General features: G+C 39.1%; 1 protein-coding gene across 1 annotated transcript in view; it reads right to left on the bottom strand.

Moving 5' to 3' along the window:
• Positions 1 to 23,763, bottom strand: part of LOC136238630 (mucin-like protein) — a 34,293-nt gene extending 10,530 nt beyond the window's left edge. Inside the window, exons 1-10 of the mRNA XM_066029194.1 lie at positions 23,665 to 23,763; positions 22,001 to 22,069; positions 12,770 to 12,906; positions 7,062 to 7,427; positions 5,285 to 5,951; positions 5,041 to 5,237; positions 4,676 to 4,997; positions 4,257 to 4,508; positions 346 to 723; positions 10 to 282 (exon numbers count right to left, since the gene is read on the bottom strand). Coding sequence (XP_065885266.1) covers positions 10 to 282; positions 346 to 723; positions 4,257 to 4,508; positions 4,676 to 4,997; positions 5,041 to 5,237; positions 5,285 to 5,951; positions 7,062 to 7,427; positions 12,770 to 12,906; positions 22,001 to 22,069; positions 23,665 to 23,671 — 2,668 coding nt within the window. The 5' untranslated portion in view covers positions 23,672 to 23,763. The remainder of the gene's footprint in view (positions 1 to 9; positions 283 to 345; positions 724 to 4,256; positions 4,509 to 4,675; positions 4,998 to 5,040; positions 5,238 to 5,284; positions 5,952 to 7,061; positions 7,428 to 12,769; positions 12,907 to 22,000; positions 22,070 to 23,664) is intronic.
• Positions 23,764 to 24,182: the final 419 nt, after the last annotated feature.

Genomic DNA, 24,182 nt, shown 5'->3' with positions numbered 1-24,182 from the left:
TCACTTAACCTTCACAGGATCTTTCATCTTCTACAAGTTCAAATCCTTCATTACATGTACACATATAAGACCCTGGTGCATTCTGACATTGATGATGACAGCCATGATAAGTATTAGTACACTCGTCAATATCAACACATTTTGAGTCAACTTCAACATAGCCACTAGGACAAGGACATCCCACAGACATTGTTGTCTCATCTTTAATGCATTCTGCTCCATCAAGACAAGACATAAATAAGCAGTCATCAATTTCATCTTCACAGAAATCACCACCATAGCCTAAATAAGTACAGGAAAGCAAACAAATGGCTGGTCACTAGTCTTTTAATTGTGAATATTTACCTGGTGAACACAAGCACTGGAGTAGTACAAATGATGAATCATACTGTAGTACACCATCAGTTGTACATGTTCCACCATTTTGACAGTTACACAACTGAATTTGTGGTCTGAACACAGACCAGGCAGTTGGCTGATCTCTGTACAACATGAACCCATACACATCTAACAGAAACATTTCATCATTCAGTGGTGTCCACAAGAGTGAAACAGTAGAGGGATCAACTTGTATTTTTCTCACATTGTTTGGAAGTGATAAATTTCCATTAACAAATAAATCAACAAACCCAGTTTGGCTAATGATTGAAACAGTATAATTTGATTCAGTGCCCACAGTGGCAACAAAAACTTCAGGAGCAGAAATTATGGGTGGAAAAATGGCTACAATAACAATACGCTAGATATAGATATCATGTGGTAAATACTTCAGACATTAATTTACTGCATTTCACAGAAAAAGCTATAATCCTTCACTTGATTGCCATAAAATTTGCACAAGACAAGGAATATATGCACATAAAGGTGAATTCATTTACTAAGTTCACTGCAAACCTAATAAATAAGTATGTGACAAAAATTTTGATAATAATCGATCTACACAGACACTTGTGAAGCCAGTTCACTTTTCAACATGAATGGATAGCCACACCAATACACTACACATTTACACCACAGCCATGTCACTGGCTATGAAATTTGGCATACCTAAAGGGGATCCTAAAGCAAATTCTAGTATCAAGTTTGATGCAAATATGATGACTGATTATTCTTGTAAAGATAAAATGATTTGTTGTCTCGTCTACATGGTGAACCACTTCATGGAATAAGCTGAAAATTTGGTTTGAATATAGATTAACCATAGTAGGAGTGCATTTTGGTGGTTTGAAAGAAATCGAGAAAAAGACCATGCACATATAAAGCAAAACCAAAAGTGTGTAACAATTGTGCAATTAAGTTTTTGCAAATAAAAATACACCTACTATCTTTTCATGAGTGGATTTCTAGAGACATGTGCCAGCCACTGTGAGCACTCTGGCACCTTGAACTGCCACTGGCTTGCTGAAACACAAGGCTAGAGACATGGATAGTTGCCCAGATGTTTTCTATGTAAATTTCTTTCATTTTCAGTGGAACAGGTGGTTTTGAGAGCATAATATTATGGCTGGAGACACCTTCTGACCTACTTGGCCATTTTCTGTTTATATACCAATTGCCTGCCCATCACCCCCACCATCACTCATCACGACATATGCTTGCATTACAGATACCTTCATGAAAAATGTGCTCGAAATCATGGTTATATCAATAGCTAGCTTGCTATGGGTTAAAATAACAGTGCTTTATGTAAGAAATTAGAGTTGCAGCAACAAAGTTACAAGGCCCCTGAGGGCCAAAGCAGTTGCTATGGAGTAAGAAGTGCATAAAAATATCAAACAAAGTTGTTCAGGCTTTGAACCGATCTAACACCTTTAAACATTTAACCACTGCTGCCAGTTTTTCATGTCATTTAATTTACAAAACTTCTACTTTAAATGTATACTTGTCATGATATCAAACAGTATGGTATGGCACTGGTTAAGTAGGTCTTGCCCCTAAAATTACATGTGCTGCATACTGTATTTGATGTTAGATGGACTAATTTTATTCCATAATGGTGATTTTTGCCATGTAAGAAAAGAAGTCTCTAGGACTTTTTTAATGGTGGTATTTTAATTAAAAACAAGAAAACATTTACAGGCAGCCGGATATAGAATTTTAAAGAAAACTGCCGAAACTCAAATTAGTCTCCCTGCCTGTTTGCCAGCCTGATCACAGTTACAAGGCTGGAGAAACAGCACATGGTCACCATTTTATGCAACAACAACAAACTCACCAGTGGCATGTGCCTTTTGGGGTTCTGACAAGTATGTGCCTTCTGTGCCTTGTCTTTCCTTTTATCCTGTTGTCACCTTCTTCTTCATGCAACAAAACCACATCCTTGTTCACATTAACACATTCCTTGAGCAGCATAATATTAAGATGAAAATAAATTATTTAAAGTGCTTACGCTACTGTAAAAGGTACTGGACACCCGGTAGATACATGTAACTTCGTGATAGGTTCAAGACCATGCCCAATAATGTCATAGTATGATGATTACATGCACAATAGCCAGGAGTATAGTTTCAGGCAGTGGAGGATTTAGGGGTGGGTCAAGGGAGACTATTGGCCCCCCTCAAAATTTTTTAGTATACATGTCAATTGTGCTATATGTCATGAAAATCTCATCCAGTGGAGTTTTATCTTTCTTTTAGCTGCAAATAGCTACCACCTGGCCAGTATCTATCATATAAATGTTGTACTCCCAAGACTCCCCACAGCCAGCCAACATGCTAATTAAAACCCACAATTAAATATATTTCAGTGTTGTATGAAAGTACACAGCTAGCTCTGCGTATATAGTGCATGTCAAACAAAAATTTTTAACACAAACAGTAACGTTCCTTTGATTGTCATCTAAATAGCCACATAGCTGTACACACCAACATTCAGAGTTTGATGTCAGCATTTTCAAGGTTGAGAAGATCCTAACTATTTAAGTGCACATAGGTGTGTACTGTGCAGAGCTGCTGTACAGGCTATACAAAATAGTTCAGCAGGAGGGTAGCTGGAAACCCTGGTACATCAACAATTGTACACTATATAAACTTCAAAGTCCGAGGTATCAGATCGAGATACCCTAATAGAGCAGTCACCTATAACACAACAATCAAATAAAAATTGTGATGAACCTACAGTAATGATAGCACAATATAAAAAAGGAATAGTGACCCAGTGGCAGATCTAGAAATTTTCAGAGGGGATTTCAGATTTCAGATTCCACTCAACTTCAGCCTAGCTGTAAGTCGAAACCAAAAAAAAAGGTCACATCCTGCTGCTGAACACTGTAATTGTGATATTAAAGGCAAAAGTATGAAGTTTTGCCAGTAGAAAGTCCTACTATAACACACTATGTATAACTTGTGGTGATTTTATCAGCCGCATGACAAGTCGTCAATAAATTTGAGGCGCGCGCTATTCTCAGAGGGGGTTTCAGCTGAAACCATTGCAACCCCCCTGCATTCGCCACTGTGCTCTTGAGGCTGACTTGAATACTCTGTTACAGGAGTCACCCTAATAGAATAGTCACACGTGCATAGCTGTATGCTATAACAAAAACTAGTATATTAATTTAAAGATTAATTTTTAAATGAAGTAGGGATCCAAGTGATAAACAGTAGTGAAACTAGAGATGAATGATAGTATTACAGTATAGCTCAATAGGAAATTTCTACTTTGGCACTGAACAAAATAATTGTTATAACATTCCAATGTAGGGATTTTCTCACAGAGCTATGCTGTAATATCATCATTCACCTTTTGTTTTACTACTTTTTATAACTTGGATCCCTAAACTAATAATATTTAGATTAGAATTGTATGAATTCCCACTTTTTAAGGCTTAGCCAATATTTTGTTAACTCATTTTACTGATATCTCTACAATATGCATAATGCACTAAAAATAAAACTAAGTACATGCCATGGCCCACAGACTTTGACACCAGCTCTCTGACAGTACTGTAGCCGAATATAGGCTAATAATCTGCTAGCTTCAGTCTATTACAACCAACTTTCAATTATGAATTAAGCGACCAAACAATTGGCTTCTACCAACTTTCAATGTGATATATACAACTTCTAATAATGATCTACCGGTTGAAAATCTAGAGAGTTCCATGTGTGATGTACTAGAAATCCTTAAAAAGTGCACTCTAATGCAAAAATATCATAGTCAAATAAATTATGCAATACAATTCAAAATTGTAACTTCTAACTTCCATATTCATCATTAAAGTTAAAGCCTAAAGCCAACTTTTGGGTATATATACTTACAATTTAATTCCTTTTGAAATGTGGATAGCCAGTGAAAATTGGTAGTATCTGTTCCAACAGCAGGATCTCCAGTTTGATTATAGTCAAATAGGCACAATAAATCATCTCCACACACAGACGTTAGCTGGGGATTGGCAAGCAACTCATCAACTATCTCATTCAGGAAAGGAGGATCATGGTCTACAACTGAATATGTAGAAGAGTTTTCATTATCTTCATAAAAGAAAAGGCTCTCTTGATCAGTGACTTGCCCTAATAAATATGACAAGTTAACATGTATATATACCTTGTAAACAGATAACATGCAAGCAGGGCTGTGCAATACTGAAAAACCTATAATATATTTCGATAAGTTTCAATAATAAGTTTCTCTCCCCAGATATGCTGTTGAGATATCACGCTAACTACACAATACTTACAAGATTGAGAGAATTCATGAATGTCTGAATCTGAAGCTTGATCATCTAACAATGTTCCATTCCTGAAGATAAACTCATCAGATGTATTGCTGTTAAAATTTCCAAGCAGGCCTGAAGTTAACCCAACAAGAGGTGATGGAAGAAACACTTTGATATTCAAATACTGGTATTGTAATGTTGAATTTAACAGCACCTCTACTGCAATACCATTTCCAAGCAACACTTGGGCAAAATATGGTACTGAGTGTATTATTCTAAAGTTTGGTGCAACTGATTCATTCCGTACCACAACATCAATAGCAGTTTCATTCAGTACACTAATCTGTAAAGACTCCGTTTTAACATGTCCGAATATGCATGCATACCTGTACAATATCACTGGTATTTGCAATGCCCAATGCAAATGAAGTAAAAAATGTGGCATCTGTATGGTCCACTACTTTGGCTGCTCTTCCTTGTATATCAAAATTGTAGATTCTCAACAACACATATTCTCCCAAGCCATTGAAAGTGTAAACTTGTCCATCAAGTGTGGCAAAATGTGGATCACCCCAAGCCCAACCTATGTGATAAAGATGATATTTGCCAGCATGACAAATATGTACTTACCAGATGTTTGGGTTTCATAGTTTCCACAAGTTTGTAGAGGCCTTCTTTGTTTAAATAAGTGACACAACCCAACAGAACCTGAACAACAATCTTGCTTAGGCATAAATTCATAGTGAAATCGTGCATAACTGTATGGATAAAGCAACAAAAATCCCCCACTATCACTTCCTTGCAGTATTGCTGCACCACTGTTTATATAATAGCAACATAACTGACCAACTGGAGCTGGAATACGGTTAAGAAAACAATCAGTGGTATTAGTAGACCAAAGATAATAAAATATCCACCGTGGATCATATAGAGCCTGAAATCTTGTACATGGGCATGATGGTGATTGTTGAAAATTCACTTTAATTGATCCATAGAAGCTTACATCACTTAAATACCACCTCCAGCAGGCTCGCCGGCTTAGTTGAGCCAAACTTGGTTCAGAGCTTATTTTAAAAATGATATGGGTATAATTGGACTGATCAGCAGACAAACAAGCTATGTCACTAGCATCACTACTGAAGGAATAGGGATGATTAGAATACATGTGACCTGCTGCATTAAATCCGACAACAGGATATCTCCATAAACCAGTCCATTGCAACATGTTACAATTGTAGGTAAAAATTGCGTAAGAGTCTGCCCCATCTGTGATTGCAACTGCCTGATAACTGTTCTCCTGTGTGCAAGCACAAATATAAGTATTCAAAATGTGATTCTAACATTCCTGCAATAGCATTCTCCTTAATAACTAAACCCAGGCTTACCCACAGTGGTGGAGGAAATAGATGATGTGAGGGGGGGATGACCAGAGTATAGAATCTCTGGTGTCAAGCTGTAGCCATTTTAGGTTTTACAATGTCCCAAAGTTTACCAGAATTAATTTATAGGTACAGTTTGAAGCATATCAACTTAAAAAAAAAAAAACTTTATAAGTCAAAAGTATTTAAACAGGCTATACTATTTGCAGTTTATAAAAACCCTTTGGCAATGTTGACTAGGGTTAATAAACATACAGGATTTACAAGCAGTACAAAATAGCCTTTAGACACCAGGAAACACTTGGACAGTAGTAGTACACCAAATCTCTCAAGTAAGAGGTCAGTGGTTCAATTCCTGTATTAGGCAAAGAAATTTACTACTTTTAGGAACAAGTTTTAATGAAGTGTTTTGACTGCTCTATTAGGGTATTTGAAGACTTTTCACGGTTTTCAGCTCCACTCCCTGAAGGATATAAATTTAGGTGAGATATCATTCCGAGGGGGTATAAGCCCCCCTCATCAGACCAAGGGGGTTTCAGCTCCCTGCCACTGCCCATGCTTACCCAGGCCTGGGCCCAGGTGTCAGCACACTGTACTATATTACTAAAAAGATTGAGATACTCTAATAGAGCAGTCAATGATTCTAATAAAGCAGTCACAGTATTCAGAGAAGCAGTGTGTGGCCAACTATGTAGTTATAAAAATAAGGATTTTGATTATCAGCAATAAATAGGGGGCAGCCATTGCCAGCAGGTAGTGACCCTTTCTATTTGCTCTTCAGTTTACCAAACTAGAGAGTCTAGCACTGGGCCCTGGTATCAATGTTAGTCTAGTTTTGTAACTATTTCTTATTATATCTACTGGTATGTACACATAAATGCACTTCACTTTACTGTTGCAAAGCATTTATCACCATTGGTTTTCATCACATACATTATAATTATTAGCTCTTTATAAAAGAGGCTTCTTGCACTGTATGTACTTGTGTATGCAGATTAATAATAATAATAGTACTTATGCATGGATACCTTAACAATGAAGTCAGCAACCGACGGATTATAATTCAGTACACTAGATAAATTAGGGGAGCCATGAGGAAACGAATGCACCTGTTTCCATTCAGCTAGTATTATGAAGTTGCCTTGAAACTGTGTTGCATTGGGATAATTTGTTCTGATGTAATCTCTATAAATGTCCAGCAAGACATTGCCTTCAGTGGTATCTCCATACTGAAATGATGCATACGCAACTTCACCAGTGTTCCTGATGTCATTGTTACTCCAATAAGGTGCAAGCACATTAGCAGAACTGATGGCTGGATCATCTGAAGGAAATTGGTGTGGATAACAGAGACGAAATTGTCTACCAAATGAAATCACTCCATTGGCTTCAACCTAGATAATTGCATTATGACATAATTATGTCAAGTCTACACAACATCTCTTATGTATCAAATAAAAACTTGACTAGATAATTATTTGGTGATGTAGGAAATTTCACACTTACGAATGCTCATATTAGTATTAGTATTAAGTGTACAGGTAAGAAGGCTCAAGGAGCCTGTAAAGCCTGATCTTTACAAAAATTATTGTCTATTAATAATTACAACGTACAGGTTATACAACAAGAATTAACTAATTAGTAATCATACAAAAAAGTACAGTCAAGTAAATTTTAAAAGTCATTCAACAAGGGTGTGCTAACTACGTGATGAGGTAGGTTATTCCAATCATTAATGGCTCTCACAGTAAAAAATGAAGATCTCACTTTTGTAGATGATTGTGGCTTAAATTTATGACACCTTAGTTATTGATGAAATATTGCTGGTTAGTAATTCTGATGGATCTATGTTAAGATTATTATGTAGAAAATGATAAATCATTATCATATCCCCACAACACCTCCAGTATTTTAGTGATGGCAAGTTTAATTCAACAAGACGGTAATTATATGCATAATCCTGAAGGTTGTGGATCACTTAGTTGCTTTTCTCTATGATTTATTATATAGTTATACAACGGCCACGAGTGCTCTGCCTGATATAAACGCATGAGCCTGAGGGCCGTCAGGCCCAAAGGCAAGTGCGTTTATACAGGCAGAGCATGAGTGCACGTTGTATAACTGTTATGTACCACTCACCTAATAGGTGGGGAGAGTCTCACAAGACAGCTGTAACACTTATAAAGGCCAGGTTTCTAACATCGATAGTGGGTAACCAAGCCGGACGTTGCAGTGACGTTCCCCCTGCAGTACTGCAGCCACCTGAGATATTGAAAGCTAGTGCGCTATGGGTTATATCACTAACCTGCATTCGCTGTTCGACTCTCATCATGTAGTGCTCAGCATGCCATACAGACTAAGCACCAGACTAATCGCCATAGTGATTCTCTCGAGCGAAAAAAAGCAGCTAAATATACGTTTAAGTAAACAATACCTAACTACTTAACGATACTAGTCTAATTCTTACTATTCACACTGGCTAAACTCGAATCTGGTGGCATGACAAAACTGGTTACCACAATCGAACGTAAAGGTTAGTATTATTTAGAATATATTTGTTTTATTGAGTCATTGTCGAAGTGGACTACAGTTTAATCTGGGCTAAGATGGCACCAGACTAGTAAGGTGTATAAGTACGTTTATATATATGTAGACTAGAGTTGTGGCCACCCGCGTTGGCTTTTTCGATTGCCATTGGCTGCTTGTAAACATTGTACGTATTGGTGACGTAATGGCCCACAATCGACCTTTACATGTCAGGCTATAAAAGAATTCGAGTGATCTGTGAATTGTCTTTCCACCTATTAGGTGAGGTGTCGTAGTGGTCTTTGCCACCGGCACTTGTGCTATGCTGCACAAAACCGCAGCCAGTGCAATATCTGTATATTGCACTGCGGTCGGCGCATTATAACTTATAATGCACTCATTGTGGTCTACAAAACCGCAATCAGTGCGCTATAAGTTATAATGCACTCGCTGCGGTCTGCAGCTGTGCAATATACAAATTATGGCACTGGCGGTGCCTTTGAACTGCCCACGCAGAGTGGTACATATTCTTATAAAGAATTATGGTTAATACTAAGGCTATGCTATTTCTATTTGGGAAATTTAGTACAGTAGTTTTTGCAGGATTGGTCTCTTATTAGAAAACAGTTCAACACAATAGTGGTCTGTTAATATTTAAAAAAATTGTAATATGAAATTTACAAGAGTAATGCTAAATAGCTGTTTTAGTTTGTGATTTATTATCTTGCTGTGTGCTTGTATGTACATGTCACAGTCAGGGGCAGATCCATGATCCAGGAACTGGCAAACAAGTAGTTTAGCAGCATTAGCAAAATTAGCCAAATCATGCACTTTTTCATAAAAGCATGAAACTTCCACATAAATAGTATTCCTCATGACATTTGTTTATGGTATAGTGCCATCACAGTTTCACCTTTAATTTGGTGACATTTACAGCCATTTTTTCCTGAAATTTTATCGTTTCTGTCATTATCTCCCTGAGGCATCAATTGACATGTTAAAACATGGTACCAAAGCAAAGATCTTGTTGAATGAAACAATTTGGTTTTGATTTGAAGTTAATCGGTAATTCTGTTTTAAAGTTAGCTGCAAAATTCTCTGAGTTTACCTACCCTTGGGGTGTAAATTACATACGGAGAGATAAAATATCTCAAAATTCATGGGTAATATAAATGATCATAACTTGCTTGTTTTCACGCTTTTATGAAAAAGTGCATGATTTTGCATTGCAGCGTTGTAAGTGGGTCAGTACTGTTGACCTGTTTTACCCACTGACCCGAATAGTAATCCGGATGGGACCCGGATCTGACCCGCATGTGACCCAGTTTAATTAAAATAGAGGCATGCTCCAAGAGCTAGATTAAAAGTCCACAAGTTCCACTAGTCAGCCCTACATTTTTTTACACTATAAAAAATTGTCTGCAAGAATCGAGTAGCTATGTATTATCAAGTGGGTGTGGCTCCACATAAGTATTATCAAGTGGGGTGGCTCCACGTAAGTTTACATGCAGCTACAGAATTTCCAGAAGCTAGTTACCTACATTTCAAGTAGCAAAATGGACCTGGTGATGCATGCATGCATGCCCACAGAGCACAGCTGGTACAACTCCGATAAGTGGGCATGGCTCTACATACCCCACACAGACAGCAAAGCATATTCCTGAATGGTGGGTGTGGCTCCAAGTAAGTTTCCTGAGTGTTTGCAAATGCATTTCCATCAATACAATCGAGCTTGCTAACTTATAGTCACACGTGATCTCATCCGGGTCAGACCCAGATATTTAGTGAAGTGGATAAGACCCACTTGACCTGGACAAAATGTGACCCAAATGACCCGGATAATCCGGATGATCCGGCCCACTTATAACATTGTTGCATTGTGCTGCTATACTAAAGTTCAGATTCACACCATTAAAAAGGGGAATCCATACTGAGCCCCTAGTTGCTAGCTATATAGCTAGCTGCAATCTGTTGTAGTTGAAATATGTATAGCTACACATAGCAGCAAATAATTACCTCTCAGTAGTGTTTCATTGTTGAATTGGGTCATTGTAAGGTCTTAAAAGGATCTATACACAATGGCTTAAACACCTGCCATACAATAATTATTCATAGAGGCGTTTAGAAGGTGCTGGGTGACAGTTTGAGTTTGATTTCAGGTTAAATGTATGGTAAAGAGAGGTGATATGTCTGCCTTTCAAGCTAAAAGTATTTATTTTCCTTCACCTGATATTGGCCTAACTGGCATATCAAAGTAATTAGTTATAATTTGTCCAAAAAGGAAAAGGCAGAGAGGGGGCAGGGGGCATTTGGGACAAATGCCCCATCCAGGATCTGCCATTGACACTAGTATCCTGTTCCATTGGAATTAATTAGTTTGTCTTTAATGTTGCCTGGGTTCTAAAATCTTTCCTAGAATTGCTTTTGTTAAAGGTATTTGGAGTATTTCACATTTACACAATGTTACATATATTGCTTGTGACAATTGAATACAAGGTTGTACATAAGGTATTTTAATAAACTTTGGTGTAATGTGCATATAACTATAGTACGTACAAGTTGAGCTGAGCATTGAGAAAGCAGTTAAAAATGAAAAGTACGTTTTTCAAGAAAATTAACATTTCAGCCTAGGCTGCCTAGCTACCTGATGAGTAATGGTGACAGTAAAAGTGTTCAGAACAGACATGTGTGGTTTGGCTCCATTACAAGTTCAAGAAAGGACCATAACAGGCTGTGCACTTTATGGCTTCCAATTAAGCATTAAGAAAATTTTGATTTGTATGTCAGACTGTCGAATTTGCAATTTTGCAGTGGGACAAAGAGTAGCCAAATTTCATGCAACTCCATCCTTGAGTTATTGAAAAAAATGCTTGAGGGCTCAGCTCATCATACAGTTCGGTAGTACTGTATATTAGGGATCATGGAGATTTGGGTTTTCCTAGCAAAACAATTCACCCAAAAACCAGCTTCACAACTCCATCCTGGCACCTTGGCAGTATTGGTTAGGTATAACCAAGCCCAAAAGTGCCTTCAGTATGATCCTAAAGACTTCCAATGAATTGTTACAAAATTAAAAAAAAAATTATTCAATGGAATTTTCTACTGCCTGCCTGCCTGCCTGCCTGCCTGCCTGCCTGCCTGCCTGCCTGCCTGCCTGCCTGCCTGCCTGCCTGCCTGCCTGCCTGCCTGCCTGCCTGCCTGCCTGCCTGCCTGCCTGCCTGCCTGCCTGCCTGCCTGCCTGCCTGCCTGCCTGCCTGCCTGCCTGCCTGCCTGCCTGCCTGCCTGCCTGCCTGCCTGCCTGCCTGCCTGCCTGCCTGCCTGCCTGCCTGCCTGCCTGCCTGCCTGCCTGCCTGCCTGCCTGCCTGCCTGCCTGCCTGCCTGCCTGCCTGCCTGCCTGCCTGCCTGCCTGCCTGCCTGCCTGCCTGCCTGCCTGCCTGCCTGCCTGCCTGCCTGCCTGCCTGCCTGCCTGCCTGCCTGCCTGCCTGATCCTTTCAGGCAAGCGTAACTCGATAACGGCTAAGGCTATGGGCTTGATTTTTTCACTGTTTGACATTGCTTCGTCCCGAGATGTGCCTTTTGGCAAATTTGTAAATGGGAATCGTCTGTATTTTCCATGATGACTGGACTGATTTCAGAGACGATTCTAACACTGCTCTTCGTTTGTAATGCTGTGTAACGGGCTGAACATAGCTGAAAGCAAAGTGTAATGGCCGCTGCACTTTCGAGGCAGTAATTGATAGTTGGGGGCACGCGAATCGTCATATTTTCGTGGTGACTGGATTGTTGCAGAGGCACTACTTCTACTGTTTTTCATCTGTAGCGCTGTGTAACGGGCTGAACAGAGTTGAAAGCGAAGCATAATGGCCACTGCACTTTCAAAGCAGTATTTGATAGCTGGGGTATGCGTTCAGATGAAAAAGTTAATTCTGGCACCATCCTTTCTTTTGATGTGGTATGCGTGGGTTCACCAGTCATAATAATGTTACAAAAAAAGTTAACAAACAAGTTTAAGGAAACATTAGAAATTTTAAGTTCGATTAGGGATCATAGAAAAAAAAAGTAGGGAAACAAGCCCACACCTGCAGATATAATAGTGAACATTTAATCCCTAATTCAGTCTATTCCCATACTTTTTTTCTATGATCCCTAATCGAACTTAAAAATTTTAATTTTTCCTTAAACTTGTATATACTATATGTATGTTACTCACATAAGCTTTTGTATGTGTTTCATTTCCAAATGGAAATCCATATGGGATGTAGACAGGATCCGACACAGCATCCAATTCATTATCTAAATACTGCCGAGATGAGTTACTGATAGTAAAGAATCCCAGAGTAGTCTCTCCTACAACAATAACCTGTATGCAATACTGACAATATTGGAATGGTACAGCAGAATTTTGATAGTTACCAGTACATGAAGATAACAAATCCAACATTATAGGTGAAAAAAAAAGAAAAAAAACAATTACAGTATACAATTGCAAAACAAGAACAAATACATACAAAATGGGTATACGTAAACTATAATTACTTGACCAGATTTGTGAAAATGGTCCAACTTTGATGATTCATATCAAGACACACAGTAGTGTGTCGTGCGACCCAAGAAGCCGGCGTGCCACCCGTGAGTATATTAACAGGAAGAAAGAAAACGCAATATTCACACCTATGTAGCTCTGTGATCCCTTACCCGATTGGAACCAAATTTGCTAGAGAGGTGCCGGCCAGTAAGGGGAGTCTACACACTAAATTTGAAGAAAATCGCTCCAGCCATTTCTGAGATACGAGTGAACAAAATTTCGTTTTAATTTCTTCGTTTTTTTCTTCTTCTACTTCTTCATTACGCACACTTCGCAAAATCCGCCATAAAACACGAATGCGTGCTCGGATCGGACTGAAATTTGGCACACTTAAAGGGCTCATTAAGGCGGATCTGTGTACCAACTTTGGTAGGAATCCGATGAACATTCACGGAGTTATGACCGATAATTTGCGTAAAATAAGGTCGAAGGTCTGTCACGCCTACAGGGTAAACTCCTTTGAGGAATCAGTTGAAAATTGCAATGTAGATGGAGCAACCATCGTAGGAGTGCCTTTTTGTGGTTTGAAAGGAATCGGGATAAAGACCACGGAGATATGACACAAAACCCGACCTGTGTCAAAATTACGCGATCGATTTTTATGAATAAAAATCTATTAGTTTTCGTGTCTATCAGGCAAACCGCTTAGAGCAATGAGCTGAAAATCAGTATGTAGCTGGAATAATCATCATAGAAAGTCCTTGCAGTAGTACAGAAGAATTGGATTACAAACCACTGAGTTATGATTCGAAAGACAACTACGTGTAGCAAATGCGAGATCGAGATACTCTAATAGAACAGTCACCCTAATAAAGCATTCAGCTGCATTTATAATTTACTCAATTATATTACATTGCAATTATTCTGTAGGGAATTCAGTTACAAACAAGTCACCCTGTAGTCAGATCAGCCAGAAGAAGGTATCTAATAGAGAGTTTAGCTACAAAGAAACCATCATGTAGAGAGTTCAGCTCAAACAAATTGCCCTGTAGAGAGATCAGCTAGAAGAAGTTACCTTGTAGAGAGTTCAGTTACAAAGAAACAATCATGCAAAGTATTCAGCTACAAACAAATCACCCAGTAGAAAGTTCCGCTATGAACAGATCACACTGTAGAGAGTTCAGTTAGAAACAAGTCATGTTGTAGAGAGATCAAGTAACCTTGTAGAGAGTTCAGCTACAAAGAAACCACCATGTAAGAGAGTTCAGCTGCAAACAAATCACCTGTAGAGAGTTCAGCAGGAACAAGTCACCCTGTACAGAGATCAGCTAGAAACAAGTCACCCTATAGAGAATTCAGCTACAAACAAATCACCCTGTAGAAAGATCAGGTAGAAGAAGTTACCTTGTAGAGAGTTCAGCTGCAAACAAATCCCCTGTAGAGAGTTCAGCTAGAAACAAGTCACCCTGTAGAGAGATCAGCTAGAAACAAGTCACCCTGTAGAGAGTTCAGCTAGAAGAAGTCACATTGTAGAGAGTTCAGCTACAAAGAAACTACCATGTAGAGAGTTCAGCTGCAAACAAATCACCCTGTAGAGAACTCAGCTACAAACAAATCGCCCTGTAGAAAGATCAGCTAGAAGAAGTTACCTTGTAGGGAGTTCAGATACGAACAGATCACCCTGTAGAGAGTTCAGCTACAAACAAATCACACTGTAGAGAGTTCAGTTACAAAGAAACCACAATGTAGTGAGTTCAGCTGCAAATAAATCACCCTGTAGAGAATTCAGCTACAAACAAGTCACCCTGTAGAGAGATCAGCTAGAAACAAGTCACCCTGTAGAGAGTTCAGCTAGAAGAAGTCACATTGTAGAGAGTTCAGCTACAAAGAAACTACCATGTAGAGAGTTCAGCTGCAAACAAATCACCCTGTAGAGAACTCAGCTACAAACAAATCGCCCTGTAGAAAGATCAGCTAGAAGAAGTTACCTTGTAGGGAGTTCAGCTACGAACAGATCACCCTGTAGAGAGTTCAGCTACAAACAAATCACACTGTAGAGAGTTCAGTTACAAAGAAACCACAATGTAGTGAGTTCAGCTGCAAATAAATCACCCTGTAGAGAATTCAGCTAGAAACAAGTCACCCTGTAGAGAGATCAGCTAGAAACAAGTCACCCTTTAGAGAGTTCAGCTAGAAGAAGTCACATTGTAGAGAGTTCAGCTACAAAGAAACTACCATGTAGAGAGTTCAGCTGCAAACAAATCACACTGTAGAGAACTCAGCTACAAACAAATCGCCCTGTAGAAAGATCAGCTAGAAGAAGTTACCTTGAAGGGAGTTCAGCTACGAACAGATCAACCTGTAGAGAGTTCAGCTACAAAGAAACCACAATGTAGAGAGTTCAGCAGCAAAAAAATCAATCACTCTGTAGAGAGTTCAGCTAGAAAAAGTCACCTTGTAGAGAGTTCAGCTGCAAATAAATCACCCTGTAGAGAATTCAGCTACAAACAAATCACCCTGTAGAAAGATCAGCTAGAAGAAGTTACCTTGTAGAGAGTTCAGCTACAAAGAAACCACCATGTAGAGAGTTCAGCTGCAAACAAATCACCCTGTAGAGAATTCAACTACAAACAGATAACCCTGCAGAGAGTTCAGCTAGAGTCAAGTCACCCTGTAGAGAGAATCCTGTAAAGAGTTCATCTACGTACAAGCAGATCACCCTGTAGAGAGTTCAGCTACATTTCAAGTCACCCAGTAGAGAGATCAGCTGCAAATTATCCTGTGGGGATTAATTGACATGTAATAAATATCTAATCAAAAACAGCCAAGCTGTAAAAAAAGGTGCGACCCCCAAAAAGGCCATGGTGAAAAAAGATGTGAAATCCAAGGTGGCGGCCAAGAAATGGCTGTGATGGTAGGTTAATGGTTACATTTTAATAACAACAATTCAGGTGAATTTGGTGCCAAGACCAAGCGGCACAAAATTCACCTGGATTGTCGTTATTAAAATGTAACCATTAACCTACCATCACAGCCATTTCTTGGCCGCCACCTTGGATTTCACATCTTTTTTCACCATGGCCTTTTTGGGGGCCGCACCTTTTTTTACAGCTTGGCTGTTTTTGATTAGATATCACTTCTTTTTGTATTTGTATACTGCAAAGCCGGCCTATGGCTGGCTTTGGGGCTTTTTTAACCCATGTGTTTTTTTCTTTACTACAGGAAGAAGAAAAGAACTTAAAAAAGAATTTTAGTACTTCAATTATTTTTGATTTTATTAGTAATTATACAAATTATATACATATATTTATTACATGCCCATTATGCCCCACAGGATATTTTTTTGCAGCTGATCTCTCTACTGGGTGACTTGAAATGTAGCTGAACTATATACAGGATGGTTTCTTTGTAGCTGAACTCTCTACAAGGTAACCTCTTCTAGCTGGTCTCTCTACAGGGTATTTTGTTTCTAGCTGAACTCTCTACAGGTGATTTGTTTGCAGCTAAACTCTCTACATGGTGGTGTCTTTGTAGCCGAACTCTCTACATGATGGTTTCTTTGTAGCTGAACTTTCTATAAGGTGACTTCGTCTAGCTGAACTCTCTACAGGGTGATTTTTTTGTAGCTGAACTCTCTGCAGGGTGATTTGTTTGCAGCTGAACTGTCTACATGATGGTTTCTTTGTAGCTGAACTCTCTACAAGGTGACTTCGTCCAGCTGATCTCTCTACGGGGTGATTTGTTTCTAGCTGAACTCTCTACAGGTGATTTGTTTGCAGCTAAACTCTCTACATGGTGATTTCTTTGTAGCTGAACTCCCTACATGATGGTTTCTTTGTAGCTGAACTCTCTACAAGGTAACTTCTTCTCTACAGGGTGATTTGTTGTAGTTGAATTCTCTACAAGGTGGTTTGTATGAGGCTGAACTCTCTACATGGCGGTTTCATTGTAGCTGAATTCTCTACAGAGTGATTTGTTTGCAGCTGAACTCTCTACATGATGGTTTCTTTGTAACTGAACACTCTACAAGGTGACTTCTTCTAGCTGATCTTTCTACAGGGTGAATTGTTGTAGCTGAACTATCTACAAGGTAACTTCTTCTAGCTGATCTCTATACAGGGTGATTTGTTTGTAGTTGAATTCTGTACAGGTGGTTTCTTTGTAGCTGAACTCTGTACATGATGGTTTCTTTGTAGCTAAACTCTTTACAAGGTGACTTCTTCTAGCTGAACTCTCTACGGGGTAATTTCTTTGTAGCTGAACTCTCTATATGATGGTTTCTTTGTAACTGATCTCTCTACAAGGTAACTTCTTCTAGCTGATCTTTCTACTGGGTGATTTGTTTGCAGCTGAACTCTCTACATGGTGGTTTCTTTGTTGCTGATAGGGATCCGCCGATTATGCTGGCATAATTATGAGCATAATAGGTGTCTGAAAGCATTGAGCATAATGCTAGCATAATAGGTAGAATATTTGTGTAATAGTATGAATTCTTGCTTATCAAAATAGCTATCACAGAAAGATCGATATACTCTAATAGAACAGTCAGTAACTCTAATAGAACAATCACATAACTGACTGTTCTATTAGAGTATATCGATCTTTTCTGTGATATGCATTTTGACAAGTAAGTGTGTGCTTCAGCCACTTATTATTTATCCATAAATTGGAAATTATTAGCAGAGCATGAGAACTGAGGCATAAATAATTGGGCATAATTTGAGTATAATGGGTAAGTATTGAGCATAAATTTAAGCATAATAGGTAAATTTTTGAGCAGTGCAGCATAGCATAATAGGTAAAATTATGAGCATAATCGGCGGGTCCCTAGTTGCTGAACTCTCTACAAGGTGAATTCTTCTACCTGATCTCTCTACAGGGTAATTTGTTTGTAGCTGAACTCACTAAAGGGTGATTTTGCTTGTAGCTGAACTCCTTGCATTGTATCTAGTTTCTAGCTGATCTCTCTACAGGGTGATTTGTTTGTAGCTGATCTCTCTACAAGTTGATTTGTGTGTAGCTGATCTCTCTGCAGGTTGATTAATTTGCAGCCGATCTCTCTACAAGGTAATTTGTTTGTAGCTGAACTGTCTATAAAGTGATTTATTTGTAGCTGATCTCTCTGCAGGTTGATTTGTTTTAGCTGAACTCTCTACAGGGTGATTTACTTGTAGCTGAATTCCTTACATTGTGTCTAGTTTCTAGCTGATCTCTCTACAGGGTGATTTGTTTGTAGCTGATCTTGCTACAAGTTGATTTGTGTGTAGCTGATCTTTCTACAGGTTGATTTGTTTGTAGCCGATCTCTCTACAGGGTAATTTGTTTGTAGCTGAACTCTGTATAAGGTGCTTTTTTGTAGGTGATCTCACTGCAGGTTGATTTGTTTGTAGCTGAACTCACTAAAGGGTGATTTGCTTGTAGCTGAACTCCTTACATTGTGTCTAGTTTCTAGCTGATCTCTCTACAGGGTGATTTGTTTGTAGCTGAACTCTCTATAAGGTGATTTGTTTGCAGCTGAACTCTCTACATGGTGGTTTCTTTGTTGCTGAACTCTCTACAGGGTGTTTTGCTTGTAGCTGAACTCTCTACAGGGTGATTTGTTTCTAGCTTATCTCTCTACAGGTTGATTTGTGTGTAACTGATCTCTCTACAAGCTGATTTGTTTGTAGCTGAATTCTCTGCAAAGTGTTTTGTTTGTAGCTGACCTCTCTTCAGGGTGATTTGTTTCTAGCTGATCTCTCTACAGGGTGATTTTTTGTAGCTGACCTCTCTTCAGGGTGATTTGTTTCTAGCTGATTGCTCTGTAGGTTGATTTGCTTGTAGATGAACTCTCTACAGGGTAACTTGCTTGTAGCTGAACTCCTTACTTTGTGTCTAGTTTCTAGCTGATCTCTCTACAGGGTGATTTGTTTGTAGCTGAACTCTCTATAAGGTGATTTGTTTGCAGCTGAACTCTCTACAGGGTGATTTGTTTCTAGCTTATCTCTCTACAGGTAGATTTGTGTTGATTTGTTCATTGCTGATCGCTCTAAAGGTTGATTTGTTGCAGCTGAACACCCTGCAAAGTGTTTTGTTTGTAGCTGATCACTCTAAAGGGTAATTTGTTTGTAGCTGAACTCTCTCCACAGTGACTTGTGTGTAGCTGAATTCTGTGTAACTGAATTCTCTAGAGAGTGACTTAATTGTAGCTGAATTCTTTACACAGTGCATGACTTGTTTATAGCTGAACTTTCTTCAGTGTGACTTATAATGTTCTGAATCTCTATAGTGATATATTTGCTTAACTCTCCACATGGTGACTGTCTTCTTGCTGAACTGTCTATAAGATTAACTGTTTGCAGCTGAACTCCCTACAGAATAACTTTTGATGTAATAAAATTCTATAATGGAATAAATAAATTAGCCGAATGCTCTATTAGGGTGACTGTTCTATTAGAGTATCTCGATCTCGCATTTGCTACACGGAGTTGGCTTTCGAATCAGAACTCAGTGGTTTGTAATCCGATTCTTCTGTACTACTGCAAGGACTTTCAATGAAGATTATTCCAGCTATACACCGATTTTCAGCTCATTGCTCTAAGCGGTTTGCCTAGTAGGCGTGAAAAGTAATACTTTTTTATTCATAAAAATCGATCGCGTAATTGTGACACAGGTTGGGTTTTGTGTCATATTTCCGTGGTCTTTATCTCGATTCCTTTCAAACCACCAAAAGGCACTCCTACGATGGTTACTCCATCTACATAGCAAATTTCAACTACATAGCAAATTTCAACTCAGTTGTTCTTCCATAGCTGACAGAACAACTGTTAGAAACGGTTTACCACGAAAGTTTGCTAGGCGCCAACTTCTCCAGCAACTGTCTGTGACTTTGTGGAGGTACAATGCAAAAATGATACTCCGCCAGTATTCGCTTACTGCTGAGGACGAATTTCCTGACTTTGACATTGGTTAAGTTAAGTACGTATAGGTAGTAATAAGTATACAGTTAGGTAATAAGTAGTAGTATGTTGTAGTTTGTTTTTTTTGATTTGAGACTATTGATTTAGTGTTTAGAAGCCTTAAAAAAATTTTCAACTCATTCCATGAAGCGGTTTACCCTGTAGGCGTGACAACAAATCGATCTTGTTTTACGCGAATAATCGGTCATAACTCCTGAACCATTCATCGGATTTGTACCAAATTTGATGCTAGGATTCGCCTTTGGACTCCCTTTCTGTGTGCCAAATTTCAAGGCGATCGGAGTACGCGTTTGCTTGTTACAGCAATTTTTGTAAGTGTGCGAAAAGACGAAGAAAAAAAAAACGAAGAAAAAAAAACGAAACTTTGGCAGCTCGTATCTCGGAAATGGCTGGAGCGATTTCCTTCACATTTGGAATGTAGACTCCCTTGGCTGGCGGGCAACTGTGTAGCAAATTTGGTTCCAATCAGATAAGTGATCACCGAGATACAAAGGTGTGAAAATGACGTTTTCGTTCTTCCTGTCAATATACTCATGGTGTGGCGCGCCGGCTTCTTGGGCCGCACGACACACTACCGTGTGTCTTGATATGCTCTCTTTTTATATTATGAACTCTTGATATATGCATTATATATATAATTTGTACATTTACTGATAAAATCAGAATGAGTTAAAGTATTTATAAAATCTGCTTCATTTTTTTTCTTTTTCCTGTGGTAAAGAAAAATATATAGGTTAAAAAGCCCCAAAGCTGGCCATAGGCCGGCTTTGGGGTATACAAATACAAAAAGAAGTGAAATCTAATCAAAAACAGCCAAGCTGTAAAAAAAGGAGTGCGGCCCTTGAAAAGGCTATGGTGAAAAAAGATGTGAAATCCAAGGTGGCATCCAAGAAATGGCTGTGATGGTAGGTTAATGGTAAAAATTTTAATAACGACAATTCAGGTGAATTTTGTGCCAATTGACCAAGCGGCACCAAATTCACCTGGATTGTTGTTATTAAAATTTTTACCATTAACCTACCATCACAGCCATTTCTTGGCCGCCACCTTGGATTTCACATCTTTTTTCACCATAGTCTTTTCAAGGGCTGCACTCCTTTTTTTTACAGCTTGGCTGTTTTTGATTAGATTTAATTTAGGCTATTGACTTGAAACTGTGAGTACAAGCTGCTTAATGGATGCAGAAAACTTTAAAATTTGTTTGTTACATTGAAACAAAGTTGTTGTCTTTCAAATTTATATAATTGGGTATGTGTGGAAGACCCCTTTCACAAATTCTGGTCTATATGAAAAAATACTGCACTTTCATAGTTTTTGAAGATTAGTTAGTTGTAGGATGAGATAATATGAAATCATTGTTTGACTGTTTCATTCTCAATGAGCTGTTGAATCTTACAGTTTAATGTTTGCCTTCACTAAATTTAACATACTTGGAAACGTCAGACTCTTCCAATATCTACTAAGTATAATAGCAACAGTCTTTAACCAAAGGACAAAGCTTATTGTAGTTTGTTGCTTTTCTAGTATAAGTATACATGTAATACTAACCAAGGCATTAGAATTATGTATATAGGGTAAGCAGAAGTCTAGTGGAGATGGGCAGAACAGGAATGTTCCTTATACAGGCCATCATGTCAATGTACGCGATTTTAGACCAAATACTTATTTGCTGCATTGTTGAATCATTCCACTACAAATACTCAAAATACTCTAATAGAGCAGTCAAGCTGCAAGCAGTCCAGAATTTTTTTGCAAATAACTCTAAGGGTAAAGTTTCATAACTACAATGATTTGTACTCATACTAAATAGTAACTAAATGCTGAATTACTTGGTGAGTGTCACAGACACGACATAATTCATTTTCAAGATACAGTATATACCTTCTAGGTAATAGGTATCATATCAGCATTATGGTGAATACGTATGGTTATATGTAGTGTCTAGTCATGTGCTAACCTGTTACTGGCTGCAATTCAACATAATCAGCTGACAATAACAGTGCCAGAAGGTAGACAGTAATAACAGCTATAGAAATATGAATGGTCAAGTGTACACGCACACGCATGCACACATGCACACACACAAGCCTAAACCTCGGGCTGCCATACAAACAGTCACACCCACTCAGTTGACTAGGTAATCCCTGTACTCTTTAGGTGCCTAAGAGTGTAAAGACTAAGAGTCAGTGGTAGTAAATATATGTCTCACAGGGTAAAGGTGAGACCCACCTGAACCTCTCCCATTACACGACAATTGGCATTTACTTTCTCCTGCCATAATGGCACAGCTGGGTGGATTGATTCTCCAGTTAATTACAGGCCCTCATTTAAACAGCTGGGTAGACTGCCATGGAGCAATGCTTCTTGCATGAGGAAACAACAACAGCAATGCACACACATACAAAGCAAGTAAGCAAAGCCTATGGCAGCCATGTGAAACACAGCTATTGCCACTCAGCAAACAAGCACTGGGATGTTCATGCAGGGGCACTCAGGCACTTAAGTCTTGTGCAGGCTAATCCTCTTGGGGCAGGACTAGTAAGCTTCAGGAGGACTGTTCAGGTCTCACAGAGAGGGGTCGCGGAACCCAAAGTTTCACAACAGTTCCAATTCTGGTAAGCCATGCAGGTAAGGACAGTTGGGCATTTGCTTACCCAGTAAACATCAGGTACGCATTGATGTTACAGCTGGTGAGCTGCTTCCCCAGACCACCAGGTTCCTATTATATAGCTGGGCAGACTGGAGCAATGTGAGTAAAGTTTCATTCTCAACAGCACCAAACTGGCATAACCGGGCATCGAACCTGGAACCTTTTGATTACCAGACCGATGCTCTAATCACTTGACTATGCTCTCTCTCTCTCTCACACACACACACACACACACACACCCGTGCACACACACACACACCCGTGCACACACACACACACCCGTGCACACACACACACACACCCGTGCACACACACACACACCCGTGCACACACACACACACCCGTGCACACACACACACACCCGTGCACACACACACACACACACACACACACACACACACACACACACACACACACACACACACACACACACACACACACACACACACACACACACACACACACACACACACACACACACACACACACACACACACACACACACACACACACACACGCAAATTACACATAATTATAGCTACAGCACAACAACCATGCATGTAATCTCAGTAATGGAAGATGTGCCTGATTACATTGGCAGTCAGGCAGACAGTTGCTGTATGACATCTTCAACACACTTGTTTAACTACATAGCAGTTAGTGACTGTTTAATTACAATATAATTATAGTTGATTGCTCCATTAGAGCATAGATATAATATCTGTAACTATGATCCGATCTTGCCACCAGTTTGCTTTGCGAATTAGCTTCATGAAACAGCGCGTCTGTACGCAATTACCGAGGTAATTACGCCTCACAGCCAGTGTCGATATATACACTGACACGATGCAGGGAGCCACAAAAATCATGGCATTCCGATTCCGATTTATACCATGTCAGTAGCTACAACACGGCCCGGCACTGATAGGCTACACAATGGCTACTCACATTGATGTCATGAAATAACTTACGAGTCATCTTTAGTAGTTCACTGCACGTAGACTACGTATATTATGAGTACAAATGTCCGAGTGCTCCACCATATGCAGTAGCTTACCACGCCCTTCCAGTCATATTTTAAACACTGCGCGTTAAATTAAAACACAGTTAAAGTCGCGGTTCCCCAAAACGTTGGATAGTTGTGTACCAGAGTACCTGTAACCATTCATGATGATTATGGTGTAGCAATCCTTTCATTATCAGTTTGTCATTACTTTCGTCGTCAAAACTGTTTTTTTTTTTTTTATAGTGACCTCGGTCACATGTCCTCATATGGTATACGTGGCCAATTGTTAAATTGGATCAATGCCTTTCTAACTGATAGAAAGCAGCAAGTTGTACTAAATGGAGAAACCAGTCAACCACAATCAGTAATATCAGGAGTCCCACAGGGTTCTGTCCTGGGACCGCTACTCTTTTTGTGTTACATTAATGATATCCCAACAGTAGTTAATCTAAGATCAAGTTATATGCTGATGATGCTTTATTA

This window comes from Dysidea avara, chromosome 11 (genome assembly GCF_963678975.1).
Source record: "Dysidea avara chromosome 11, odDysAvar1.4, whole genome shotgun sequence".
Taxonomy (NCBI): domain Eukaryota; kingdom Metazoa; phylum Porifera; class Demospongiae; order Dictyoceratida; family Dysideidae; genus Dysidea; species Dysidea avara.
The sequence above is the reverse complement of the archived record's forward strand: the minus strand, read 5'-3'. Positions and strand labels throughout refer to the sequence as shown.